At 39.9% G+C, this 24,282-nt stretch overlaps 2 protein-coding genes across 3 annotated transcripts; one reads left to right on the top strand and one right to left on the bottom strand.

Annotated features, from left to right (window-relative positions):
• Positions 1 to 5,296: 5,296 nt before the first annotated feature.
• alas1 (aminolevulinate, delta-, synthase 1) lies at positions 5,297 to 9,451 on the bottom strand. 2 transcript variants are annotated; one of them, XM_029502104.1, is made up of 10 exons: positions 9,244 to 9,451; positions 8,861 to 9,043; positions 8,621 to 8,761; positions 8,154 to 8,373; positions 7,474 to 7,658; positions 7,159 to 7,338; positions 6,859 to 7,023; positions 6,039 to 6,307; positions 5,755 to 5,917; positions 5,297 to 5,457 (listed from the first exon to the last, which is right to left on the bottom strand). In XM_029502104.1, the coding sequence occupies exons 1-10, from the start codon at positions 9,449 to 9,451 to the stop codon at positions 5,297 to 5,299; spliced, it is 1,875 nt and encodes a 624-aa protein (XP_029357964.1). The 2 variants fall into 2 exon arrangements, with proteins under 2 accessions (XP_029357964.1, XP_029357965.1); XM_029502105.1 differs by having other exon boundaries at positions 8,624 to 8,761.
• A 6,516-nt stretch (positions 9,452 to 15,967) lies between these two features.
• Positions 15,968 to 24,123, top strand: LOC115043539 (protein shisa-5-like). The gene is made up of 5 exons (XM_029502100.1): positions 15,968 to 16,074; positions 17,063 to 17,213; positions 17,352 to 17,485; positions 21,063 to 21,311; positions 21,918 to 24,123. The coding sequence occupies exons 1-5, from the start codon at positions 16,011 to 16,013 to the stop codon at positions 22,094 to 22,096; spliced, it is 777 nt and encodes a 258-aa protein (XP_029357960.1). The 5' UTR covers positions 15,968 to 16,010; the 3' UTR covers positions 22,097 to 24,123.
• Positions 24,124 to 24,282: the final 159 nt, after the last annotated feature.

Raw genomic sequence — 24,282 nt, 5'->3', positions numbered from 1 at the left:
GTTCTTGTACTCTCCCTGAAAAGATTTAAATGCCTTGCCAAGACATCAAATGTTTACCAAATTTTAAGACACCTTTTTTTTTTTTCAAAAATAAACCTTGCATAAACACTGCAAGGCCAACTTTTTAGTTTTCAGCAAAATAAATCAGACTGAAGTGAACAGCGGAGGACTGAGAAGGAATTTGTTGAGAAAAACTGGTGGGACAATCTCTGTGACGAAAGCAGAGGCCTTAAATGGAGTTGTGACACTTTTGCTCACTTTTGATCCTGGTGTGGCTTCATGCCAGCGTGGGCAAGGTGTGACTTTTACAACAGCGAAAAGTGAAAAATGCAAAACATGTTGACAGGAAGCTAAAAGGAAATAAATACATTTTTACAAAAAGGAAACAAACACAGCTAGTGCTCCTTTAAAGAATAAAAACAAAGGCCAGTTAATATTTAAGTTCACAATAAGATATCTGAGGCACCTTTCTTACCAGTAATGAGCACTATGATTCATGGCAAAAATGTCGAGATTGCGAAGAAGGTTTTACAAGATGATTCAAGTTAATCACAAATAATTTTTTTGCCTTTATCAGTAACGTGACCCTGCATATCTGTAGAGGTGTTGCTAAGTAAGGACAGCGGGTTTGAAAGGCCAAAAAGGGAGAGGAATGCCCAGCTGGTGAACCTGGATCGAGGCCAGTCCATGTCTGTCACCGTCAGAGAGTAAGAAGCCGAACCTGACCCTAGAAGTCAAACTCCCCATGCTTTGTTATTCAGTTTATCGAGATCCAGTAGGTTTATATTCTCACTGGGAGATAAGCATACAGTTCAACATATAGAAAGCAGTCTTCACCATAATCATCATAAAACAAAGCAATATTTACTTTGGATTACATTTTTTTCCAGAAAACACTAAACGAAGCATTAGCAAGTAATATTTCTGACCCTTCCACAAATTTGAATTTATTCATTCAGCTTTGTGCTGTAGTCCGTGAAGAGGGCTTTTCAAAACACGAAGATCGGACTATAAATACGGTTTAGTGTGGCAGCAATCATGCATTGCCAGTAAAGTTGTGAGAGACACGGTTGTCCGTCATACCGCCCACAGTCTGGTGAGGACGCAGACGTTTTCATTGCTCTCTGATTTCATGCTCCAGTAAACTCAACAGGAAGCTTCAACAGCCATAAAAGACAGCAAACAAACTCCCAAAACTTATCTGTGCAGTTCACTGTTTGTTGCACCTGACCGAAGCCTGCAATTAGGTATAGTATTTCCTTTCAAAGAGCAGTTTACATCGGTATAATAATATAATAATGATAATAAGGCCAGCAGCACGAGCATGTGTTGTAGCCCACCTGTGTCAAACCATGAGGGAACTTCATACAGTTATAGAACCTGTCTTTTTAGTTTCTTTATTAATATGGTTCTCTTTTCTTGGGAGGGGGTATTCTTTGCTTTTGTGTTGCTGTTCTTGCAACACAACAGTATCACATCTGCTCTCCAAAAGTGAAGTAATTGAGCAATACCCAGTGCAATAACCGCTTGTCTTTGGTGGTCAATGTCAATACACTTACATAAGAAGGAATTAACAAATATGTCAGGGTACTCAGTATACGGCATGTGTACAACATAACAATGAAGAGGCTTCCATTGACTTCGATGCAAAATACAGCCCAAAGTCTGTATGACTGCATGCAATCCAGGCAGAAACACTCTGCACTCCTCACCTTTCCGCTGAAACAGTGAACAGTCACATGGCAACATTTCTGAAGCCCCAAGGACCTGCAGTTATCACGACCCTGATGTCTGCAGCAAGGCCGATGAATGAGTGCGGCACCGAAAACAACCAAAGCACGAGACAGTTTGAACAGCCATTCCAGTTTCCATAAAACATTTTCATTTCGCCTTCAGCTGATATTTTACTGAGACAGCAGCCGCAGTCATTGTGATAATGCCATTCCATAGAACCATAGAAGTATCTACGTTATCTGCTCTAATTCTTTAAAGGCCAGGTGAACACAGAGGAATGAAATGATCCAGTTACATTTCAAAGAAAATTCATTTTGAAAGATGACATTGCAGTCCTAATAAGGGATGTATTGTTCTCAAACTCCAGCTGCCGGAGTGTTTATATCTTTTGCTGTTTTAATCAGCTTCACAAAAATGATGACGTGGTTATAGACAAATGCAACATGCTGCTTTATTCTGTGTGTGTGTGCTGAGTTAAAAATGTCATGTTGTAGACCTGCTTTCTTGTTTAAGCAGGACATGTGACCTGTTTGAATTCCCTCTGTATCGTGTACAACAGGCTACAAAATGACACCTTTCTGAAACAGGTCACGCCCTGACAGACATCGGTTGAGCTGATTGGCTGATTTAGGATAATTACGGAGTAATTAAACTTAAACTTTTTAACCATAGGCTTTGTCCTACAGAAAATCCCCCCTCCCCCCGCCTGATACTGGGAGTTGGTTCATACAAGAGGAGCCTGAAGGTGAAATGTTAATGTTGTCTATTGTGTGGCAAGAAGTGGTTCTACCAATTACTGAGGCAAGTTTCTATTCTTCAACAAGCAAAGAAACAAAGATTAAACAAACACAAGATTAACTGCAACTATTTCTCAAAAAATGTTAAAGAGTTGGTGACAGAGCCTGAGTATATCGTACCACTAAGACAGATGCCCTTTTGAGTGAACGGGTGTCCCACTGTTCCATTTCCAAAGCACAATTCAGTGTTGTTACCAGGCAGATAAGACCAGCTCCCTGCTTTTGTCTGGACCCTGAGAGTTTGGCAGCCATGGAAATGGTGGGTTAGGGACGAAGCACATGGGGCGAGCCAGGGAGTTCAAGGAGAGAACGCAAAAAGTAAACAAATCTCACAAAAGCACAAAATGTTCATTTAATGAGTCATTCAGCTGCATCCAACAGACAACGATGCTCTGACATTTAAATCACACAGTGTGCTAGAAAACCTCACACTCACTGAGGCTCAAGAGCAGATAATGATACTCTGCCGTGGAAACCATTGAAGGGCTGAATGCCTCTTTGGACAATCATCGTCAGTGAATGACGTAGCATCTTTTTCTCTCCACTTCACATTTGAAGTCATTTTGAAAGCTGAAGTTTGGATCCTTGACTTCAAAGTCACTGTGCAGAACCAGCATTGGTGGGGTTTGGTTAAGCCTTATAATACATATTTCTATTATTTCTTTAAATGTTTTTTTAACAGCAATATTAATGTATATATGAGTATGCAGGTTCATATGGCAACGGAAAATGTCACATCTTGTATATTGAAATTCAGGCGTTACATGTGATTTTGCCTCTGTGTGTTTCTGTGTTGTGGGGCTGGTGTGAGTTGTTGTGGATATAAATAAAGCTGAGCTGAGGAGTCAATAAGCCAAAAGATATTGTGTGAGTGTATTGTTACTCTGCACACTCCTGAAGTCACAGTATGAGTGAAACAGTTTCGGTATTAATACAAAGCACTTAGTACATTTTAATCTAAATTTGTACAATCCAAAAGAAAACCCATGGAGGGAACCAGAAAGTGCCCTCTTCACTTTAAACACCATGTCTCTCTTTCTGGTCTGGACTCGCTCTCCTACCAACATGAGAGAGAACCAGTCTGTGCTTGCTCATCGGGGGATCTGTTGGGTCTCTTTAAATAAATTTATAAAGAGTTTGGTCTACACCTGCTCTATATGTAAAGTGCCTTGATGTAACTTTGTTATGATTTGGCACCATACAAATAAATCTGATTTGATTTAGATGTTCTTCAGCAGATGGCAAAAAAGTGAGCAAACATGAATCTATTCTAATCCCCTTTTTCATCCTGATGACTCCTTCAATGGTGACACAGAGATTATCAAAGAGTCAAATCAAAGGAGGAAGTATCCTGCATCCAGAAGCAAACATAGATTTAGTTTTGACACTTACAAGGCAATAATGGCTTTTACAAAAGTCTGCAATCTGTCTGTGTCACATTGTGATTAGAGCTGTCAGTCTTCACAGTACAGTAAGTTTGACTCAATTTGTGGCGAGGTTGGCGGGATTCTCATTTCGCTGCAACCACAGTCAACAGCAAACGAGTCATCTGCTTTGGCCTCTGAATTTGATCTCAAGGATGGGTACCTGCGGTGTTGTGATCATTGTGACCTCTTTTATTTTGTGTATCTGGGTCATCCCGGGTGCCATAGCAACATTTATGTCATCCCCATCAGGTTTTACAGGATAGTGGGTCAGCAGGTCTGACCAAATACAAGCCTTTCCCTGATAAAATGATGCATGTTTCAAGTTTGGATTTTTTTTTATGAAGAAATCATTTTTATTCGTGCGTGTAGGGTATTTTCTATCACTCCAGAATGCTCCTATCTCTATTCAACCATCCTTGATTAATTATATTTCAATAAGGGAGTAAAGCATATAAAAGGACTGGAATTTAGTCAAATAAGGGACCTCTTGTATCATATTTAACACCCAAGGGATTAATGGTAATTTGTACCTCCAGGACATTTTATATATTTTGGCAACACTAAACTGGGAAAGAGTCTTTTTTTTCATGGCCTAGAAATACAAGCAGGTCAGTGGACCAAAGTAATTAGGTTACCAATTGCAACTACCACAGATTCAACCTTTCTCTCTGCTGAGCCAGGCCAATTGTAACCAATTTTTTCAGCCTTGCAGAATAAGGTGCCCTACCATTGTGTATCACGAGTGTAATCTCCCATCTGGTGACAGGATTAACAGACGGAAGCCCATTTAGTGGTTCCCTACAGGATGGGTTAGGGTCTGAAGTAAAGCATATTTACACTCAATTGTTCACACCTGGTGGGCAGCACGGTGGAACAGTGCTTAGTGCTTTTGCCCCAAAACAAGGTCGCGGGTTGGATTTCCGGGCCTGAGGCCTTTCTGTGCAGTTAGCTCTCCCCGTGCCTGCGTGGGTTTCCTCCCACCATCCAAAGACATGCATGTTTAGGTTGATTGGTGACTCTAAATTGTCCGTAGGTCTGAGTGTGAGTGGTTATCCTCCTCGGCCAATATCAATCACAACCCAAAAAAATGAGAGGATGGTTCCTCAGGAAAACTGCAAGCCCATTGTCTATGCCCAACCCAGGAAAGAACCCTCGACACAGATTTACTTTTCTTTCCATATTTTATTTGGAGCATATACAACATCTGAACATAGAACATTTAAATAAAATGAGTACAAGGAATTATTATCCAACATAATTAATACATTCCATGATAGTGACAGGGGAATGAGTAAGGTTTGTATATGTGCCATATCCAGCCTGCAGTGATGAGTAGTGTTACGCACAGGCGGAGATAGGGTGGCTGAGGCCATTGAAGTAAGACTTTTCTCGCTCACTCATCAGCTCAAAGTGTAGTGGCTGCTGACAGAAAGTACACTCTGCTGAGGAGTGGGGTTTTAACTCGAGGCCCACTTCTTTCCATGTGTGCACCAGCCTCTCTGAGGACAGAAAACAGTGAAAAGAGGAGGTTAGGGAGAGTCTCAGTCTGTTTCAATGAAGTTTCTTAAGGAGCTTCTGTATGTATGTTAGTTACAAAGGACTTTCGACTTTAATCTTCCACAGGAGAGTGAAAGAATGAGTGCATTTTGTAATACATTCTGATTAACAAATGTATGCTATCCAGCAACCAAGTTGAGCTGTCTGATCCAGTAAGTAACTCATCCATCAACTTACAATTACCCTAAATGTATTATTTATGTATTATAAATATTATTAGGATGTCTATGTCATCTTACCAACAAAGTATTTCATCATCTCAGGGGTGTGGTGAGGTGTTGGAGCGATACGCAGGAGCTCTTCTCCCCTGGCAACAGTGGGATAGTTGATGGCCTGTACATAGATGTTGTGGCGACTCATCATAATGTCACACACCTCAGTGTTCTTCTCTGCATCTGAAACCTTAAATAGGAGACACGCAGTGATTAGTGTTTATTTGGGAGAGTTCTTAGTGTGGTTTTGATTGTAATGGGGTTTAGCGAGCTATCTGAGTCTAACTGAATGCCATCAGAACATCAATTACCCGGACTGGGATAATGTGGCTGGGACAGTGCACCACTGGCAGCCCAGAGTCCATCAGCATCTGTCTGAGCAGCTTTACATTGCGCTGGTGTTTACGTCTCAGTGTGCGGCCCTCTTCCCCTTTGAGAACCTGGATGGACTGTCTTGCTCCAGCTAACAGCATCGGTGGCAAAGAGGTGGTGAAGATGAAACCAGCAGCGTAGGAACGCACCATGTCCACCAGGGCAGAGGTACTTGCGATGTACCCACCCACACAGCCAAAGGCTTTGCCTGGAGGAAGACACAACATTTTATCTGATCCAACGGCTCCACAGACGTCAGGTTGTATCCTTGAAGATCCTTGTTTATGAAGTCAATGTAATAGCGTTCAATGTCTATTCAAGAGCTTTCGTTGTTTTTTCTCACAAACTAGATCTCACTGAAACGGCAGCTGCAGGAGGACAAGAGCTGTAGATCTCAGTTAGCATTAATTGTCCCCTCAGCTTGACAGCTACACACAGAGACAGAGTAATTCAATGAGAGCGCAACAAGAGACCAAAGTCTCCTAGCAACAAGAGAGCTGCTCTCCCTTCTTTAAGCCCTTTGGCATATTAGTGACACAGCTGAGGCCTGATCCTGAATGTAACTGCAAATCAGACATCAACCAGATTTCTAATTGCTGTGGAGTTTAATGGAGTTTAAAAAAATATATATATGTGAATTATTGCAAATTCTAAACGGAAGATTGCTGATAGATCTGGTAATGGTTTAAGAATATTTAAGTTTGGCCTGAAAGTCAAATTTTAATTTCAACAGTAATTTATCTGAGTAGATATTCTTACCTAGTGTCCCTGAGATGATATCCATCTTGTGCATGACACCGTCCCTATCTCCAATGCCCCCTCCTCTGGCTCCATAGAGGCCCACAGCATGAACTTCATCAACGAAGGTGATGGCACCAAACTCATGAGCTACATCACACATCTCCTCTAGTGGACACACAGCACCTGCATGACAGAGACAAGGACAAAAGTGTCAGGCCAAAATTGGCAATGTATCAATAACTTGTGACTACTTTGCTAAAAAACTGTCATACAGTGATTATTATTTGCAAAATGGGTTATTGAGCATCATAAACTAACCATCCATGGAATGGACAGTCTCAAAGGCGACGATCTTCGGTTTGGTGGGGTCTCCCTTCTGCAGCAGCTCTCGGAGATGTGCCACGTCATTGTGGCGGAAAATGAATTTCTTAGCACCACTGTTCCTGATGCCCTGGATCATTGAGGCATGATTGCCTGCATCAGAGTAGATCTCACAACCTATAATCATTCAGAGCAGAGAGAGCAGGTGAGAATGAGAAATATACCAAATGACACTAAATATTTAGTGAGTAAATGTACATATAGTTAGATGTTAGATTCAGTGTAGTGTAAAAGTATAGACATTTTGTATACCAGGCAGCATCTTGGCTAAAGTGAAGAGGGTTGAGTCATTGGCCACAAAGCAAGAGGTGAAAAGCAGTGCAGCATCCTTCTTGTGGAGGTCAGCCAGTTCTTGCTCCAGTTCCACATGGAATTTACTTGTCCCAGATATATTTCTCGTGCCCCCTGCCCCAGAGCCATGCTTTCGTAAAGTATCCCTTGAAATAGAGGGCAAAATTAGTCTCTTCCTGTCAGTATGTATCTCTAAAGCTCTGCAGAAAAAAATGTTTGCAGTATAAAAAAGGATGAATACGATAAATAAAGAAAATAAATAAATGAAGACATAATTAGTTGTGTATTATTAACTGACACCTTGTTTGAAGGTGTTACTGTTACACTGGGACTAACAGCTCACCCATGCTGCAAGGAGAAGGAGAAAAAAAAACACAGGGGCCCATGGGGCTCAGGTGTTACCTATAACCAACTAACACTCTACACCCACATGAACAAAACACCGGGTGTCAATTTTCCACCATTAATCTGTTTTCAGTTCCTTTCTGTCTGAACACAGTGGGAAGAAGTTCTAAACAATTGGAGTAAGCTGACACGTAAGAAGAATTACTGTACAGGTCAGCACACCCGAAACCAAATTGACTAAATCAAGTGTTATTTGTCTCTACATCTCACACTCAACTAATCCATCCAATACTCACATGATGGACTGCACGACTCGAGGGTGTCGACTCATGCCTAGGTAGTCATTGCTGCACCACACAGACACCTCCCTCTTTTCTGCTAGAGAGCCTGTAAAGTCATCAGCCATTGGGAACTCGTTGGCCAGGCGATTCACAGTCTTAAACACACGATATGTGTGGTCGCTCTTCTTCTCTTCAATCTTCTTCTCGAAAAAGTCATCATATTGGAAGCAGGACACTGTCAGAAGAGGAAGAAAAAGCTTGCTTAATGTGACACAACATTTGTTGCATTTTAAAGGGTGTAGCAATTTCTGACATGATGAAAGTCTCAGTTTAACTTATTCAAAAACATACTAATAATTAAATATCAACTACTAAGTAGCAATTACAATATGGATGTGATGTTGAAAGTCAAATAGCAGTAGCACTATTGTCTCAATATTCTTCCATTTGACGATGTGATTGAGCAGCAAAATAAAACGTACTGCTGCCTGGCAAGTTGTCCTGCAGCAGGTGGGAGACCATTTTAGGCCGCTGTTTCAGGAGGGTCCTCATTAAATGATTTGACTCCCCTCCGCTTCCCTTAGAGGTGTTGGACGGCTTTTTCAACTGGGCATGGGGCACTTCTGAAAAGGGTAAAGGGAGGAAAAACAAGGGATTATTGAGCTCTGTTCAACAAGTAGGCAAAATCAAACATTATCCAGTCAAAATGTAATAACACTTACCTTTTTGGACAGTGCGGACTTCCTGAACATCTTCTTGGAACTCCATTCTGACCTGTCGGACCACACTGCTGTTCTTCTGGCCCATCTCAGCTGCCAGGAAAGGGCATTTTGAGGCCACCCCCTGGCCTGAGGGTGGGACAGGGTGACCAGCGGGCAGCTTGGGTTCCACTTCTTGTTTGGACCCTGCAAGTGGATGGGGGAATTTTTTTTAAACCTAAACCCAATACTTAAATACCCCCCCGAAAAAAACTGTATCGTATGCAGCAACATTTTGGTCATTAAATCACTTATTTCATATTTCACTTCACGTACTGTGAAAACAAAGGAAACTTAGTTATTTAAATAGTGGATATTCAAGTGAACAGCTCCTGCGTTATCCTCACCTTCAACTACAGATGTGACATTCTCAGACTTCTGATGGGAGGAGGATGAACAGAGGGCCCGTACCATCGAAGGGGCCATAGGTTTTGAGGCAAGCTCCATCATGATAGGACATCTCTGGGCATACGTGACCAGAGATTTTTTGGATTGCTGGAAGAAAGCCTGGGGCACACGAGCCAGGAACGGACATCGTCGCACAATCACATCCATAGTCAGCAACCACAAGGGCGATCTTCCCGAAATCTAAAAAAAAAAAAAGGCAGTCAAAACTTTGTTGAATTGTGATTTGAACAGTGAGGCACTTCTAAACATGTGTTGCAAAAAGCTGTTTTGCTGGCTATTGTCTTAAAGGCACAGCAAACTCAAACAAATGAAGCATACGATTCTCCTTTCTACTTGAAATGCAATCAATTCATCAGATTCATTATCACGTTTTTGTTGGGTTTGCACATATTTAATTAAATTGTAATTTTCTTTCTGTACAAGATGGAGGTACACTGGTAGAAAAATTATAGATTCCTTGCATACATCTATGTAGATTTTTAGAGCCTGTTTACTTATGTAGCATTTGAGATATATACGATTTTGCTGGAACATATCTACTATATTCAGATGCAATATCAACTCAAGCATATTTACATTTTGTTGTTTGTGTTGACTTATTCTTAAAAAAAAGGTAGATAAATAATAGTAACTCTCAACATTAGTGGATATTTCACCAAAGTGAATTTTACCTCCAAAACCCAAAAAGTGATGCAACTAATGATTCATTTTATCAGTGAATGTTGTCGCAACCAATTGAATGTTTCCTTGCAAAACTTAATTAATCAATACCTCAATCTTATTTTCTTCATTCAGCTCTAAATGCCTTGTTTTGTTTGGCCAAAACCAAAATCCAGACATGTTCAATGTATTTTCACATCCAGATTAGGACAAGCAGCAACTGAGGAAATAGGATTTTATCAATGAAACCAATCAATTACTATGAAAAAAAGCTCGATGGACTGACTGATTCTTGTAGTGCTGTCTAATGAACACTTTTTTTCTTCCGATCCTGATATGCCCTTTAACGAGACGACTGACTGAAAGTGCTGTGCTTATAGCAACAGGTAACTGAGCATACCACTGTAATAAGGATTCTTAAAACTCATTGGGTTGCGTAAAAACGGAAAATTGTGCAATGTTTCGCACGTTACTGCTGAAGTCGGGCTTCACATTCTTCGACAGTGACCTCTGCCGCGTTGTTTTCCCTCGTCATGTTCTCGTAAGAGGGCCAGTAAAGGGAGAGACACACGTGGACATATTAGTAACAAATGTGACCTTAACGCAGGATAAGAACATCTCATTTTAATTCGGCCCTTTTCAGACACTGAAACTTGTGCGGCATCAGATTCTGGATGTGATATCAAATGGTTGCTCGTCGTTTTACTAATCTGTGTACAGGCAATTTTTAAAATAGGAACACTAACCAATGTCGGCTGTTATTACAAACCTCGACATTATAAGTCGCATTTACTTTACAAGTGACCATAAGCCGATTGAGTTGGCCTTGGCCGGCAACATGTTTGGTGGTTATTACACTTTTGAGAGAGCAAGAGTCACGACCTGCCGTCCTTCGCCGTTGAAAGCATTGGCAGTAAACAGTGGAAATGCTGTGAAAGCTTTTCGGGGAAAGCAGATTCGGTGATTACCGGCAACTCCTGATTTCTGCCGGCTGAGCTGTCTTACGGTTAGCTAGGCTGCTAACATTAGCCAATAAGCGATTCCGAAAAGTGGAGATGATGCAGAAAGAAGAAAATCTGGAAAAACTCACCACAGTGAGGACCTTACGGCGTAGCTCTTTCTATTGGCTGTGCAGTGGACAGGGCAGAAGCAGCAAAGGTAACCTTTAGCGAGGTTTGTTTGAAGCTGTGAAAGTGACTAGCGCTTCGTTATCCTGCACTGAGGACGAACGAAAAAGGACGAGGACGGGGAAGCTCTTATAACAGACCGACTATGGCGTTACCGGCGGCATTCTCGCGAGATCGCGGTTCGCTTACGTCACACTTAATTCCAGTCGATCATCCCCGAACCCACCACTGATAGACTAACAAATATGCTCACCGCCATTGCAACATGTAGTAAATGAGTTATGATTTATTTAGTTATTGATTGACGACAGTCTTAAATGCGCTCATTTATTAACAATTATTACTAAGTAAGTAAAGTAGCGATGCTGCTATATAAGCAGATAATGGATGTCAACACGCTCCCTTCATAATGGTGGAGCACATGTGCTCGTGCATGTATATATGTCAAAAGGCATGATACGACTTACTTAAGTATAGTAAAATTTTACCAGTATTTTACAAATGGTTAACATGGTTATCATTAATGTGTGACAACTTTATTCCATGATGTGATATTTTTCATGGTTATATTTTGAATCAACTCTAAATCCATAATGTTGTGGAGTAGAATAAGTACACTGCTGCTATGGTGCACGGCCTCCCCTTACGCTTATGTCTCTGTCATTGAGGAAAACAACTAAAAACTGCAGAGAAGCAAAACTACTTTGCCTCCTTAGCAACTTTGGTGCTGCCCTCTACAAATGAATACAGACTAAATAAATAGCACGGACCTCTCAGTATAACTCAATACCACCATTTGCTACTGCCTTAAAAAAGGGTAGCACATAACACAGCTGATTTATGAAATACATTTCTGTGACACCTAAATCTCAAAGGAATAGTGTCGTCAGACCTTGACATTATTATTTCTCCTTGCGAGGGACATTTGTGGTGCTTTGCTGCCCTCTAGAGATCAGTTTAATCAGTGGCACTGTGTACAAGGACCCCAAAAACATTTTTCCGATCATGACGTTCATTACATGCAGCTCACGTTTGAACGAAAAAAATTATTTTGACATGCGCAGAATGGCCTGACATTTAAGCACTATATGTTATATACCAGAAGATAAAATAAATTACTGTCATACTATACCATAAAGTTGAAAGTATATCTAACCTTTCCTTTGTAGTGTTTCCAAAAGTTTAGCCATTTCCTGATGAGTTTGCATCCTAAATTAATTGCCTAAGTGTGATGAAGTAACTTGATCTGCATTTATACAATTTATTGTAGTTGCTTTTTCAGTCGATGTAAAGTAATGTTACTATCACAAAATATCCCCTTGATATCATTTATTCATTCATTCATTTTCTACTGCTTATCCATTTCTGGGTCACGCCCCCCCGTGATCAAGGATCCCTGGACAGGTTGAAAGCCACACACATTCAGACCTAAGTTCAATCTACAGTCACCAATTAACGGTGGGAGGAAACTCACACAAACATGGGGAGAACATGAAAACTCCGCACAGGAAGGCCCCAGGCCTGGGAACTGAACCTGTGACCTTCTTGTTGTTGTGCTATATCGCTAAACGCCAGCTTTTTATTTGTTTGCTGTGCTAAGTTTCACTTTCACTTTGTGGTGAGCTGTGTCTCACAGGTTGATGCTGCAGTGCAGTTATCTTAGATAATCATAATTACTGTTTGGATTGAGACTAAACACGAATGCTTTTTTTCTGCTATTGAGTCAGGGCTTGTGTGTGTGTGTGAACACAAGTTTAAGATTAGCGCAGTTTAAGTTTAAGCTTAGTGCAGCATAACTGGCATCCATAGTTTCAATTTAATTGTCTTCAATCAAGAAAAGTCAGGGGATAGTCCATATTCTTCTCAATGCCATGAATACATTCTCCAAACATTACTGCCTGTGTAGCCAGAGCCTCAATGCTGTCTGTGATTAAAATCAACTAGTGAATGACACCTTTAACTGAGTGACATGTTCATGTTCAGTATACAAGTATGCGTTTCTGAGTTGTTTTTAAATATTCTACAGTCGAGGCCAGTGGGCTTGTGGCTGAATGCCACAGACAGGGTGGGGAGACTGGAAAGTATCAACAGATGAACCAACACGTTGATTCTTTTGGGATTTTCATAGAATTTGTTGCTGTTGCTCCAAAATCCTTTGAATGATAATAGCATTGGTAATAATTTACTTTGGGTACTATGTTGAGCTGTGTTGACATCACTTTTGACATTATTGACATTATTATTTCTCCTTGCGAGGGACATTTGTGGTGCTTTGCTGCCCTCTAGAGATCAATTTAATCAGTGGCACTGTTTACTTATTCAATCTGTTTACAAGGACTCTAAAAACATTTATCCGATCATGACGTGTATTCACATGCAGCTATCGTTTGAATGATATAAATGATTTTGACATGCACAGAATGGCCTGACATTTAAGAAGCAGTACAAGAATAAGCTACTTCCGATGTAAACAAACACCCCTTTTGAAATGTACTTTTTTGTACTGTTTTCTTTAGCTTGTACTATTGCTTCTGCTTCCACAAGTTATTTTAATATTTCCAGTAAAGCATTTGTGTTCTGTTTAACTCCCGCCATGTCTCCCGATAGCTGTAGTAATGGCGGAAGTACTTTAGGTGATGTATGACTGACGTAACAGGAATGCACATATACCCACACTTTGAAATAAGTGTTTACATATCTAGGAGTGTTTAGTAGGAAGAGACTGGTCTCTAGTCGCTGGAGGGATCCGGTCTTGGGTCTCGTCTCTAGGGGGGTCTGGTCTAGTCTGGGAGGGGTCCACACAGCTCAGACTCACAACCAGTCTCAGATAATCCATATTACACCATAATCCATCCATACATCACTTTTACGTGTCCATCCCAGTCCATCATTCACACTACAAACCAATTAACCTAGACATGTTGCCCATGGCTGCCCAGGCCAAGAACCAAACCCACGACTTATTGTGGGGTGACAGCACGAACCGCAACGTTATCCTGCTGCTCCACAGAGAAGACCAGGCCCCTCCACAGAGTACGGACCCCCATCTCTGTAGAGGGTCCGATCTCCGTCTCTGCAAGGTTCTGGTCTCTCCCCTCGACCCCCACCCCCCCTAGTCTGGTCTGCTTTGTAGCCCAGTCCATCACTCATCACCAATTAACCAATTAACCAAGACAGGCTGCCCAGTATGTGCTGCTCAAGTCACCACATACACCACATGCATTTACATCAAGTCACAAGTCTGGTCTAGTCTCTAGTCTGCAGAAAACCTATTTTATATGGACACCATAAACAGTCTGAAACTCTGGGGATGTGCTGTGTGTTACCTCTGTTGCTGTTTCTGCTATTCACCTTCATTAATAGACAATAAACTCTTATCAAACTTATACTTAGCTAAGAATTCCACCTCTTTTCTTTCCCTAAACTGTTCAGACGATTCTGTTGCTCCGCTAATCTTAACGATTAGCAGTTTCCTCTAGCTCTCTGTCTCCACTCTCTCTTCCTCCTCTGCCTGCTTTTATGATAGTACTTCTTGTCAGATGCAGGATGATGGCAGAAATGGAGGCGAGCTCCGCACCTTAGCTAGCCTAGCTTATGCTAGTGTAGCTAGCCGCCCCCCTGTTGCCGGTGCGGGCAGCCGAGAGCCCGTCCAAGGGAGCTCATAGCCGAAAAGTCTCAAAACCAAATGAAAATGAAGCATCAAACTCCACGATACTTGCAGAAATTAACACATTTGCGACAAAATTTGATACACAAGAACGACAGTTTAAAGGTTTTAGCGAGCAGCTAAAGCAAAACCGTGGTATGATTGCTAGCTTGGCCAAAGCTTCTGAATTTGACTTGGCTTGGGGGTGAAAGATTGCAAGACAAGAGTCTCGATGCTGGAAAAAGAAGTGGAGCACCTGAAGACAGTAAATGATTAAATAAAGGAAAAAGCAAGTGAGCCAGAGAGATATCAGCAGAGATGGAATCTGAGAATCAGGCAAATGAAAGAACAGATGAACAAGGACATCAAGAATGGCGTGATTCAACTACTCAGCAAAATAGCGATTTTATCACGATTTATTTATCCGGCATATTCTTCGGGTATCCCTACCAATGTGATCAAAATTTTTAACCAGATTATTTACAATTTCACTTGGAAAAATAGACATCACTATATTAGAAAGGGTGATATAATTAAGTCAATAGAAGAAGGGTAGGCTGAATGCAATCGACTTTAACCCAATGAATGGAACTGTGAAGATAAAGTGGCCAAATTGTATAATTCAGTATGATCACTTTTGGTATAACTTGCCCTCAAACATATTTATGGGTGTTGGCGGGGTTACATTTTTATTAATATGTGATTTTGAGAATAGTAAACTGTCAATTTAGTTGAATTTAGTTAGTTTAGCAAGCTCTCCATTATTGGAAACTAATTTATAAACACATTGTTCTTCCCCATAGTACCCCAGTCTGGAACAGGAGGTACATCCTGATCAGAGGTGACAAGTAACGAAGTACAAGTACTTACTGTACTTAAGCATATTTTCCAGGTGTCTGTACTTTACTGTAGTATTTATTTTTTGCCGACTTTTTACTTTTACTTTTACTTCCTACATGTGTTTAATTAACGGCAGAAATTCATTTTTTACTTTTACTTTGAAAGTACATTTCAGAGCCTGTACTTTCTTACTTTTACTTGAGTAAAAGAGTTGAATCAGTATTTCTACTTTTACCAGAGTATTATTTATTATTTTTTTACACATGTACTTCTACCTGATGAAATTGAAATTGAATTACGCATTTCTTTTTCCGGTCAGGCCGATTAGTCGTGTCCGTGTAAAGATAGCGTTTGTTAATAAAGAAGGATTGAAAAAAAAAAAAAAAAAAAGATCAACACTGGCCGCCCTTAGTCGGGGAAGCCAGAGGAAGCCATGGCGTCGGGCCTGACTTGTGTGTCTCTGCTGGCTTTGTATGTTCTGTTCCCTTGCGTGTCGGGTGAGTTTGACTTTTGCAACCATAAACGGACTTTGTTGTTGTTGTCGTCCTCGCTGTTCTTCCTAACGGTTGTTTCGGTAATCGGTTTATTTACAAACCGGGAGAAACACACCTTACTCTGGGCGACGCCGGCGACGTTAGCTCGGCGATCGAAGCTGCTATGTTTGATAAATGTGCCGCTAAGTGTTTAAAATGTTTTAAACATTGCTTCGTCTCAACAATCATCATAGTGTGTTTAAGGTAACAGTCGAAAAACACAGCTTTAACCTTTAGACCCGCCGTTAGGCATGCGTAGGCACGCCGTGTCTTTTTTTTATTTCGTAGTTTTTGCCCAATGAAATCTGAACTGTGGCTGGAAATAAAACAGTATTTCTAATTTGTCCCAAAAGATTCAGTCCATGAAATCTGATGTATGTATTGTAAGATCTAATGTTCACATGTGATTTAAATTGTGGTATTTCGGAGGCTGTGGTTAGGGGTGCGTTTGGATAATATGTTGTTGGAGGTTATGTGTGTCATTTGCTCCTTCTGCACTCATATAAATGTGACTGTGCCCTGTAACTTAGTACAGGATGAACTAAAATTTAATTACCAGTCTAAAAGGCTCTAAAAAACATTTTAACTAGCTACCAAGCTGCTCGGTGTACAGGACGGTGAGCAAAACTGCTCCTTTGTGCAAGGCAAGGCAGTCAAACCAAACCACTTCCTGTAAATATTTCACGTTACAACATTTCAGAAAAGTTTCAATAATTTATTTTTTAAATGCGCATTTGTCCAGCAACCAGCTATTATTGTTATTATTTAAGTAAAGGATATTTGGCACATTTGCTTGATTTGATAATTTTGTCATTTAAATCCATTAAGTTAATTATGTTTAATGTTTTATCTATTATTGAGCAGTGATGGAAGTCTTTTTCTTCTTCTTCTTCTTAAGTAATTTCTTGTTTCTCTGTGTGAAATCCCTCTTCATGTCTCTGTTTTGTTCCAGCGGGGGACAAGTGTAAGTCCTACACAGATTTAACCAGCACGTACCATTCATCTCAGTATTGCTACTCTGGATTTTGCTGTGGTAGCTGCTACAACAGATACTGCTGTCATGACTCTTTCTTGCGGCTTTCTGAGGATCAACAAGAAGATTGGTATTCTACTATGTTTTATTCTCTACCATATGAACTTCTAGCACCTGCTGATACTGTGTGTGATTCCCATTATTTGATACTATTTAATTTTGTCTTTATTCTTCTATCTTGCTCTCTCTCTTTTTTTTTTTTTTTAAGCGAATTTAGTTATCAATCCTCACCAATGCCTATGGTCCTTGGCATTGGTTCCATCATCGTTCTGGTTCTTATCTTCATCTGCTGCTGTGTCTGTCCCTGCTGCTGCCTGTACAAGGCATGCTGCAAGCCACAGCGTAAGTACCCTTTCGCTAACACTACACCTCATGATTATGCTCTTAGATGCAGATGTGGCAGCCAGTTCCTGAGCTCACCTGCTTTAAAATCTACAGTAGCAATAATTACAATTACAGTAATATTTCAACAGCTTGGAATTGGTAATGAGTGATGTATTTATTTGAAGTTCATACACATACAACAGTTTAAAACCAGTTTGGTGCAGTGATGCCTCAATTTTTATTTATTTATTTATTTATTTATTTTTTTAAACCTTTTTTCAGTTGTCCTAATATTTGGTTGTCTGGTAGTTACAACTACCAGGTTACTAAAAAGCTTTTGAAAGGGTAGATAACAACTAATAATAAGGTGGCATGGGTTACTTATTCAAAGCATTGGGTGATATAACATATATAAGCACTACATGTTATATACCAGAAGATAAAATAAATTACTGTCATACTATACCATAAAGTTGAAAGTATATCTAACCTTTCCTTTGTAGTGTTTCCAAAAGTTTAGCCACTTTCTGATGAGTTTACATCCTAAATTAATTGATGAAGTAACTTGATCTGTAAAGCATCTAATTTACCTTGAATCCCAGAACAACAATTTACTGTAGTTGCTTTTTCAGTTAATGTAAAATAATGTTACTATCACAAGAAATTCCCTTGATATAATTTATTCATTCATTTTCTACTGTTTATCCGTTTCTGGGTCACGGGGGGGGGGGTGGACAGTTTTGAAAGTCCATCACAGGGCCAACATACAGAGATAGGCAGAAACCAACAACCAGGTCAATTTACAGTCACCAATTAACGGTGGGAGGAAACTCACACAAACATGGGGAGAACATGAAAACTCCGCACAGGAAGGCCCCAGGCCTGGGAACCAAACCCGTGACCTTCTTGTTGTTGTGCTATATCACTAAACACCATCTTTTTAATTTGTTAGCTGTGCTAAGTTTCACTTCACTTTGTGGTGAGCTGTGTCTCACAGGTTGATGTTGCAGTGCAGTCATCATAGATAATCACTGTTTGGATTGAGACTAAACACAAATGCTTCAGGGGTTGTGCATGCAAACACAAGTTTAAGCTTAGTGCAGCATAACTGGCATCCATAGTTTCAATTTAATTGTCTTCGATCAAGAAAAGTCAGGGGATAGTCCATATTCTTCTCAATGTCATGAATACATTCTCCAAACATTACTGCCTGTGTAGCCAGAGCCTCAATGCTGTCTGTGATTAAAATCAACTAGTGAATGACACCTTTAACTGAGTGACATGTTCCTTTTGTCACAATGAACATTGGCAGTGTAGTTCATTTTGAGTTATTCCATATACGTTGTCCTTTTGTGATTAATACTCACAAACAATTTTGTATTTTCATGAGTATACAAGTATGCATTTCTGAGTTGTTTTTAAATGTTCTACAGTAGACGCCAGTGGGCTTGTGGCTAAATGCCACAGACAGGGTGGGGAGACTGGAAAGTATCAACAGATGAACCAACACATTGTTTCTTTTGGGCTTTTCATAGAATTATGATAATAGCATTGGTAATAATTTACTTTGAGTACTATGTTCAGTTGTGTTGACATCACTTAGTTTACAGTAAGATGTAAACAAGCTATTGTGCTTGTCTGTTGTCTCTTACATGAATTCCTCAAGCACACTCACACATTTTCATACAACAGATTTGTGGTCAGTGCCCTAGCTGAGCTATATCGAGGTCAGAGGAGCAGAGATTGGCTTTAGCTGCTGCTTGGCTGGGACCACTCCCATTTCTGAGCATCTTTTGATTTCACACAAAACCACAAATTTCTGAGATAAGATGTCAGACTCAAACTAGACAGTCTGTCATTGGAAATCAAACTGTTTTTTACAGTTTCAATCACATCTGAGATGCAGAGCTTAACTAAATGTAATGCGTCATTCTTTTATCTTGATCCACCAAATTTCTTTAAGTGGTTGAGTAATAAACTGAGACCATATGAGACACCATATAGGTCCAGATTAATTAAACCCATGTTTCACGCGGGTGCCTCTGAAGGTTTATCTTTAGCATATTTCTGCTTTATTATGAAAGAAGAACTACTCACTTTAGAGCTAAAGTTCTGCTTTTGAAAATCAGAGAAACAAGTTTAGCAGCGGGAGTGGTGGGAATAATAGGACACTATTATTAGCACACTCAACAACAGTATGTCATAAGATCAGTGCTCCCCTGTAACCTGAGAATAAATCAGGCCCCTTCAAGTTACTTACTAAAAAAAACCTTCAGAGTAAGTTGACAGTCACATAACAAATGACATTTGTAGCAAATGGTTCTCTCCCACCATAAGTGAGGTCACACTGTGACATGCAACAGAAGGCCACATTGGACAACAATTTAGTTTAGAGAAAAGAATAGAATATAAATTTTTGAGTTTGTCTGACTTGCATCATTTATTTTAGTAGATAATACATTTCTATTTAAATTCCGAATTCACTCACATTAAGATATTCTGAGTTCAGGGCAGATGAGAGTTTTGCCGCTCTGAAGAACGGCAAGCCCCCTTTGTGTGGTTAAAAACCATGTTGAAAGATAGAAAATATACAGTTGGATGCAATGATAAATTGGGCTGTTGTGTAAGTATAGTTGGTAACTCAATTCTTTTTCAGTTTTGATTCCATTCGCATTACTGCTTTTAAACAAAATCTAGTTGTGTGCGTGTGCATGTGCGTGCGTGCGTGTGCGTGCGCCATGTAGTAACAAGGCTCTGGCAAAATCCAGCAGTGGGGAAAATCACAAGAAAGAATGTGGATTCCCTGACTTGACCTAATGCATCTTGGGATCATATCCAGGAATGTCAGAGCTTCTCCTCATGTGACTCACTGTTTCCATGACAACTATAGTGGGGGGAAACTCAAGACCTCCCCACGTCATTGACAGGAAGTGGCCACGAGGACGCCCACTCTGTTGCCAAAAAAAAGAAAGAAAAAAAAAAAAAAAGAGTTACACACCCACAAACCTCAAAGATTTTTGAAACAACTCTCTTTCACTTTTCTTGTTTGACACTAAGTTTGGCTTTGTATTTATTTACATTCCTAAACTACACATGTAGACTAAAAAGGAAAGGCACAAGTTTCTTGTGTTTACTCCAAATTGAGTCACAGTGTCAGTCTTTGAAAACCTTAGAACTAATTAAATCATTTTTATTTCTTTTGATGGAGCCCTGATAAATTTTAATAGATTGTGTTTTAGCTATACTAGGAGCATGAATAGTATAAAATATTGCTTAAATTGCTTTAGTAATCTGAAAATATGCATAGCTATAGCTTTCTGTGCCATAAATACTGTGTGTGGGCCTTCATCGATGAGGCTTAGGGTTAGACTGGGTAGTTTGATATGAAGTTGCACTTCCTTCCTATCACACAGAAATGCCCTCTGTGAAATCTGAACTTCCTCTTTGTCTCATTGCTGTAATATTCTAAAAGATTTTGCTCAAGTTCAGCATATACTTATGTCATTCACAGTGATTTCAGCAACTTATCTTGAGTGCCTACCTAAATCATATTAAATGTATTGCTCATCGCCTTCTGTGTTGTTTTTTCCAACAGCTGTGGTAGCGACCACAACCCACACAACAGTGGTCACTAATGCTACTCCGCAGTACCCTCAGCAGCCGACTGCAACACAGCCGCAGCCATACCAAGGGGCCCAGTACCCATCCTACCAGCCAATACCAATGCAGCCAGGATATGGAGCCCAGTCTGTGCCCCAGGGTTACGGGCCTCAGCCCATGGCCACGACTTCCTACCCATCACAACCGTTCATGCCTGGGCCCCCTCCAACATATCAGGAAGCCAGTGAGTGTTAAAAATGTGAAAACGATCATGAAAGATTGATTGTGGTTACAGCCTGTATAAAATCAACACATAAACCAATTTTATATGTGTGTAACCCAGACGTTGACATAGTACATAGAAGCTTGTACATTATGGCTTGTTTGCTAACCTTGTGACTGATGTTGCAAACAATGCAAAGAAAAAAAATGTGGTTAAGCGCATGTTCTTCATTTGAAGACTCTTACAGCAGCCGTCTTTTACAGGGCTGTGTTTCTTTAACAGGCCGGTGGGAAAAGCCCAGGGACAAAACTCTGAGAGCTTTCAGAATGTACATTATCTTTACACAAAGGTTTTGATTGCAGTGTTTTCAGATAACCAGCATGCACTATAGGAAAGCACTCTTAACCATAAAGTAATGACACATCACTGTGATTGTGCAGTTTTGGTTCTTCAAAATGGCTGCAATTGGAAGCAGATGTGGAATATATGGTTGGCTCATGCCTAGATTTTGTAAAATAGGAAACGAACCATTTATGGTTACTGTGCTCGACAAAACGGAAGTTGTGGTTACTGTCCAAACATTTTCAACCCCCTCACGCTTTCTTTTTGTTTTCTGTCTGTGATCAGCGGGTCCTGCCTACCCTCCCAACCCGATGCCTTACAGCCAGGCTGCATTCAGCCCCGGCCAGCCTCCGTACCCAATGCAACCTCCTGTCCAGCCACAGCCCAACGCTCCCCCCTCACACCCAGACTTCCTAGCTCAGCCTGCATTCAACCCGGATTATGTTCCACCCAAGACTGGATAATAGACCACCGTGCCACACTTTGAACCCAATTAAACATGCTGCAGAACTGGAAATGTGTAATCTAAATCAACATGAGAATCGCTCCTGTGAATCTTGATCAGTGTGGTTTGGTGGTTAAACATGGAAATTTTAGGACATGTTTGTCGGTGTTAAAGTGCTGAAGTTACCATGTGAAAATGTTGATACCTCTTGTCTCATATTGCATGGACTTACAATATGCAGGTGGTTACATTACGTTTGCTTTTATATTGCTTAATGGCGCCATCACCATCATGTTGGTGAATTAAACATGAAGCTGCAGAGTCAGATTTTAAATATAGAAGCTGAAGTGCTTTATCATCACACCACTGAACATGCTTCAGTATCTGCTTCCAAGTCCTTATCTGTACAGTGCACTGACACATCCAACCATTCACCATGAAACTCAGTGGTCAAACTTTTGGAGAATTTCATTGGTTTTTTGTGTGTGTGTGTGTGTGTGTGTGTGTGTGTGTGTGTGTTGTTGTTTTTTTTTTTTTGTTTTTTTTTTTTTACTTCAGGGCCAATTTTCACATACTTTCCCAAGAAAGAGTGTAATCCTGTGTGTCATACATCTTACTTGGGAACAAATGAAGTCCAAAACTCTCACTGAAGGCTTTATGATTGTCGGTTGACTAGATATTAAGGGGTTTTTTAACCCCCCTCCAAACAAAAGGGAACATTCATTGTGTCAATGTAACAGATTAGGCCTGGTAGCACAAAGAAAAACATCTCATTTTGTCTATATTTTATATATCTATTTTTTTCATGTTTGCTTTTGTTATTCATGATTCTCATTTGCCCATCTTTCAGCTGTACGTGTGTAAATGAGATAAAATGCCTCAGCAGCTTTGACTCGGTGAACCAAAGGAGATCTATTACATTTTCCACAGCCAAACATTCACATAATCTGTTCTACATTTACTATAAATGTTATACAGCAATGCAAGAAACAATTGTGCCTTCTTAGCCATATGGTGTCTGTGAAACAACAGTGTGCATGTTTTTTTGAGCACTTTAAAATCTCTATGTATTTATTCTGAAGCTGTCTGATATTCTTGTTACAGTACTTTTGTCAACTGTCCTGATTAGATTTAGTCAAATCTTTCACATTATTTTTTTCCCCCTTTGCCATTTTCAATACAACCACCACTGACCTGTGTAGCCTTTATCACTTAAACTCCTGTGGTTGCAATCCACACTTTCTTTTCTTATCTTTTTTTTTTTTAAGAGTCTTTAGAAATCATCAGTTTCTTATACAGTGTTGTGTTATTTCCCCTTTCATTGTCATCACCAGTGCCTTTACTTACTGGATAGTACAAAGACGAAAAGGGCACTTCTAAAGTTGTTAAGGGTTTTTTTTTTTTTTTTTTTTTTTTTTTTTTTTTTTTGTTGTTTTGTGTATCTAAAAACAAAATAATAAGCCTTCTTTGCTTTGCTCCACTTTGTCACCTTTGTTTTCTTTTTAAATTACTTGAAAATAGTTGCTCTCAAGTGCAGGTTATTAGTCACAGCTCATGTGAAAGACTGGTCCTTTGAGTCACCCTGATTTTTATATATATATATATATATATATATATATATATATATGGCATGACTGTCCGTCACATTTACGGTTTGGTTTATCTTATGCTTTGACATATGAGAGACTACTTTCCAGCTTATGAAAGGCGTCTAATGTCACCACAAATCCTTGGCATTCTTTTGGGGAATGTGCTTGTGTTGTGTTCCTACACTGACAAACCAATTTCTCTGTATTTCGTTGTAGGCCTGCCTTTTGTCTCAGATCTGTCTTTAGAAATGTGTTCTGCCAGTGAATTTTAGTCCTTTGGCCAGTGTTGATTCATCAGGCTGACTTTAGTTGTATGAAACATACTCCATCTGTTTCTCTTTCAACAATAGGTGTCAGTGATGCTAATGTCAGAAAATACATATACATGACTTTTATTATGTTAAAATTCCTCAACTTATCCATTAGAGATCAATAAAATTTCTATTTTTTTGTTTGCTCCAACTTTTGTTATTGAATTTAAGAGCATATGAAACCAAATTTCCCTCAAGTTAACACCAGCTGCAAAGCTAATTTGTGAATATGTTAACATAATGTGAGTTAAGCAGTGATTACATGAATTATAGGTCTAATCAAACAATGTCCTCAGTGTTTTCTG

This window comes from Echeneis naucrates, chromosome 5 (assembly GCF_900963305.1).
Source record: "Echeneis naucrates chromosome 5, fEcheNa1.1, whole genome shotgun sequence".
NCBI classification, from domain to species: domain Eukaryota; kingdom Metazoa; phylum Chordata; class Actinopteri; order Carangiformes; family Echeneidae; genus Echeneis; species Echeneis naucrates.
This window is presented reverse-complemented; position numbering and strand designations above follow the sequence as displayed.

Bases quoted from the DNA above. Each gene is read 5' to 3' on its own strand.
- alas1 (XM_029502104.1), bottom strand. From the start codon at position 9,451: ATGGATGTGATTGTGCGACGATGTCCGTTCCTGGCTCGTGTGCCCCAG. The intron at 7,339-7,473 runs GTATACAAAATG...GAATGATTATAG, and splicing joins TTTAGCCAAGATGCTGCCTG to GTTGTGAGATCTACTCTGAT. The intron at 5,918-6,038 runs GTAATTGATGTT...CTCCTATTTAAG, and splicing joins GCCACATTATCCCAGTCCGG to GTTTCAGATGCAGAGAAGAA.
- LOC115043539 (XM_029502100.1), top strand. From the start codon at position 16,011: ATGGCGTCGGGCCTGACTTGTGTGTCTCTGCTGGCTTTGTATGTTCTG. The intron at 16,075-17,062 runs GTGAGTTTGACT...GTTTTGTTCCAG, and splicing joins TCTGTTCCCTTGCGTGTCGG to CGGGGGACAAGTGTAAGTCC. The intron at 17,214-17,351 runs GTATTCTACTAT...TTTTTTTTTAAG, and splicing joins GAGGATCAACAAGAAGATTG to CGAATTTAGTTATCAATCCT.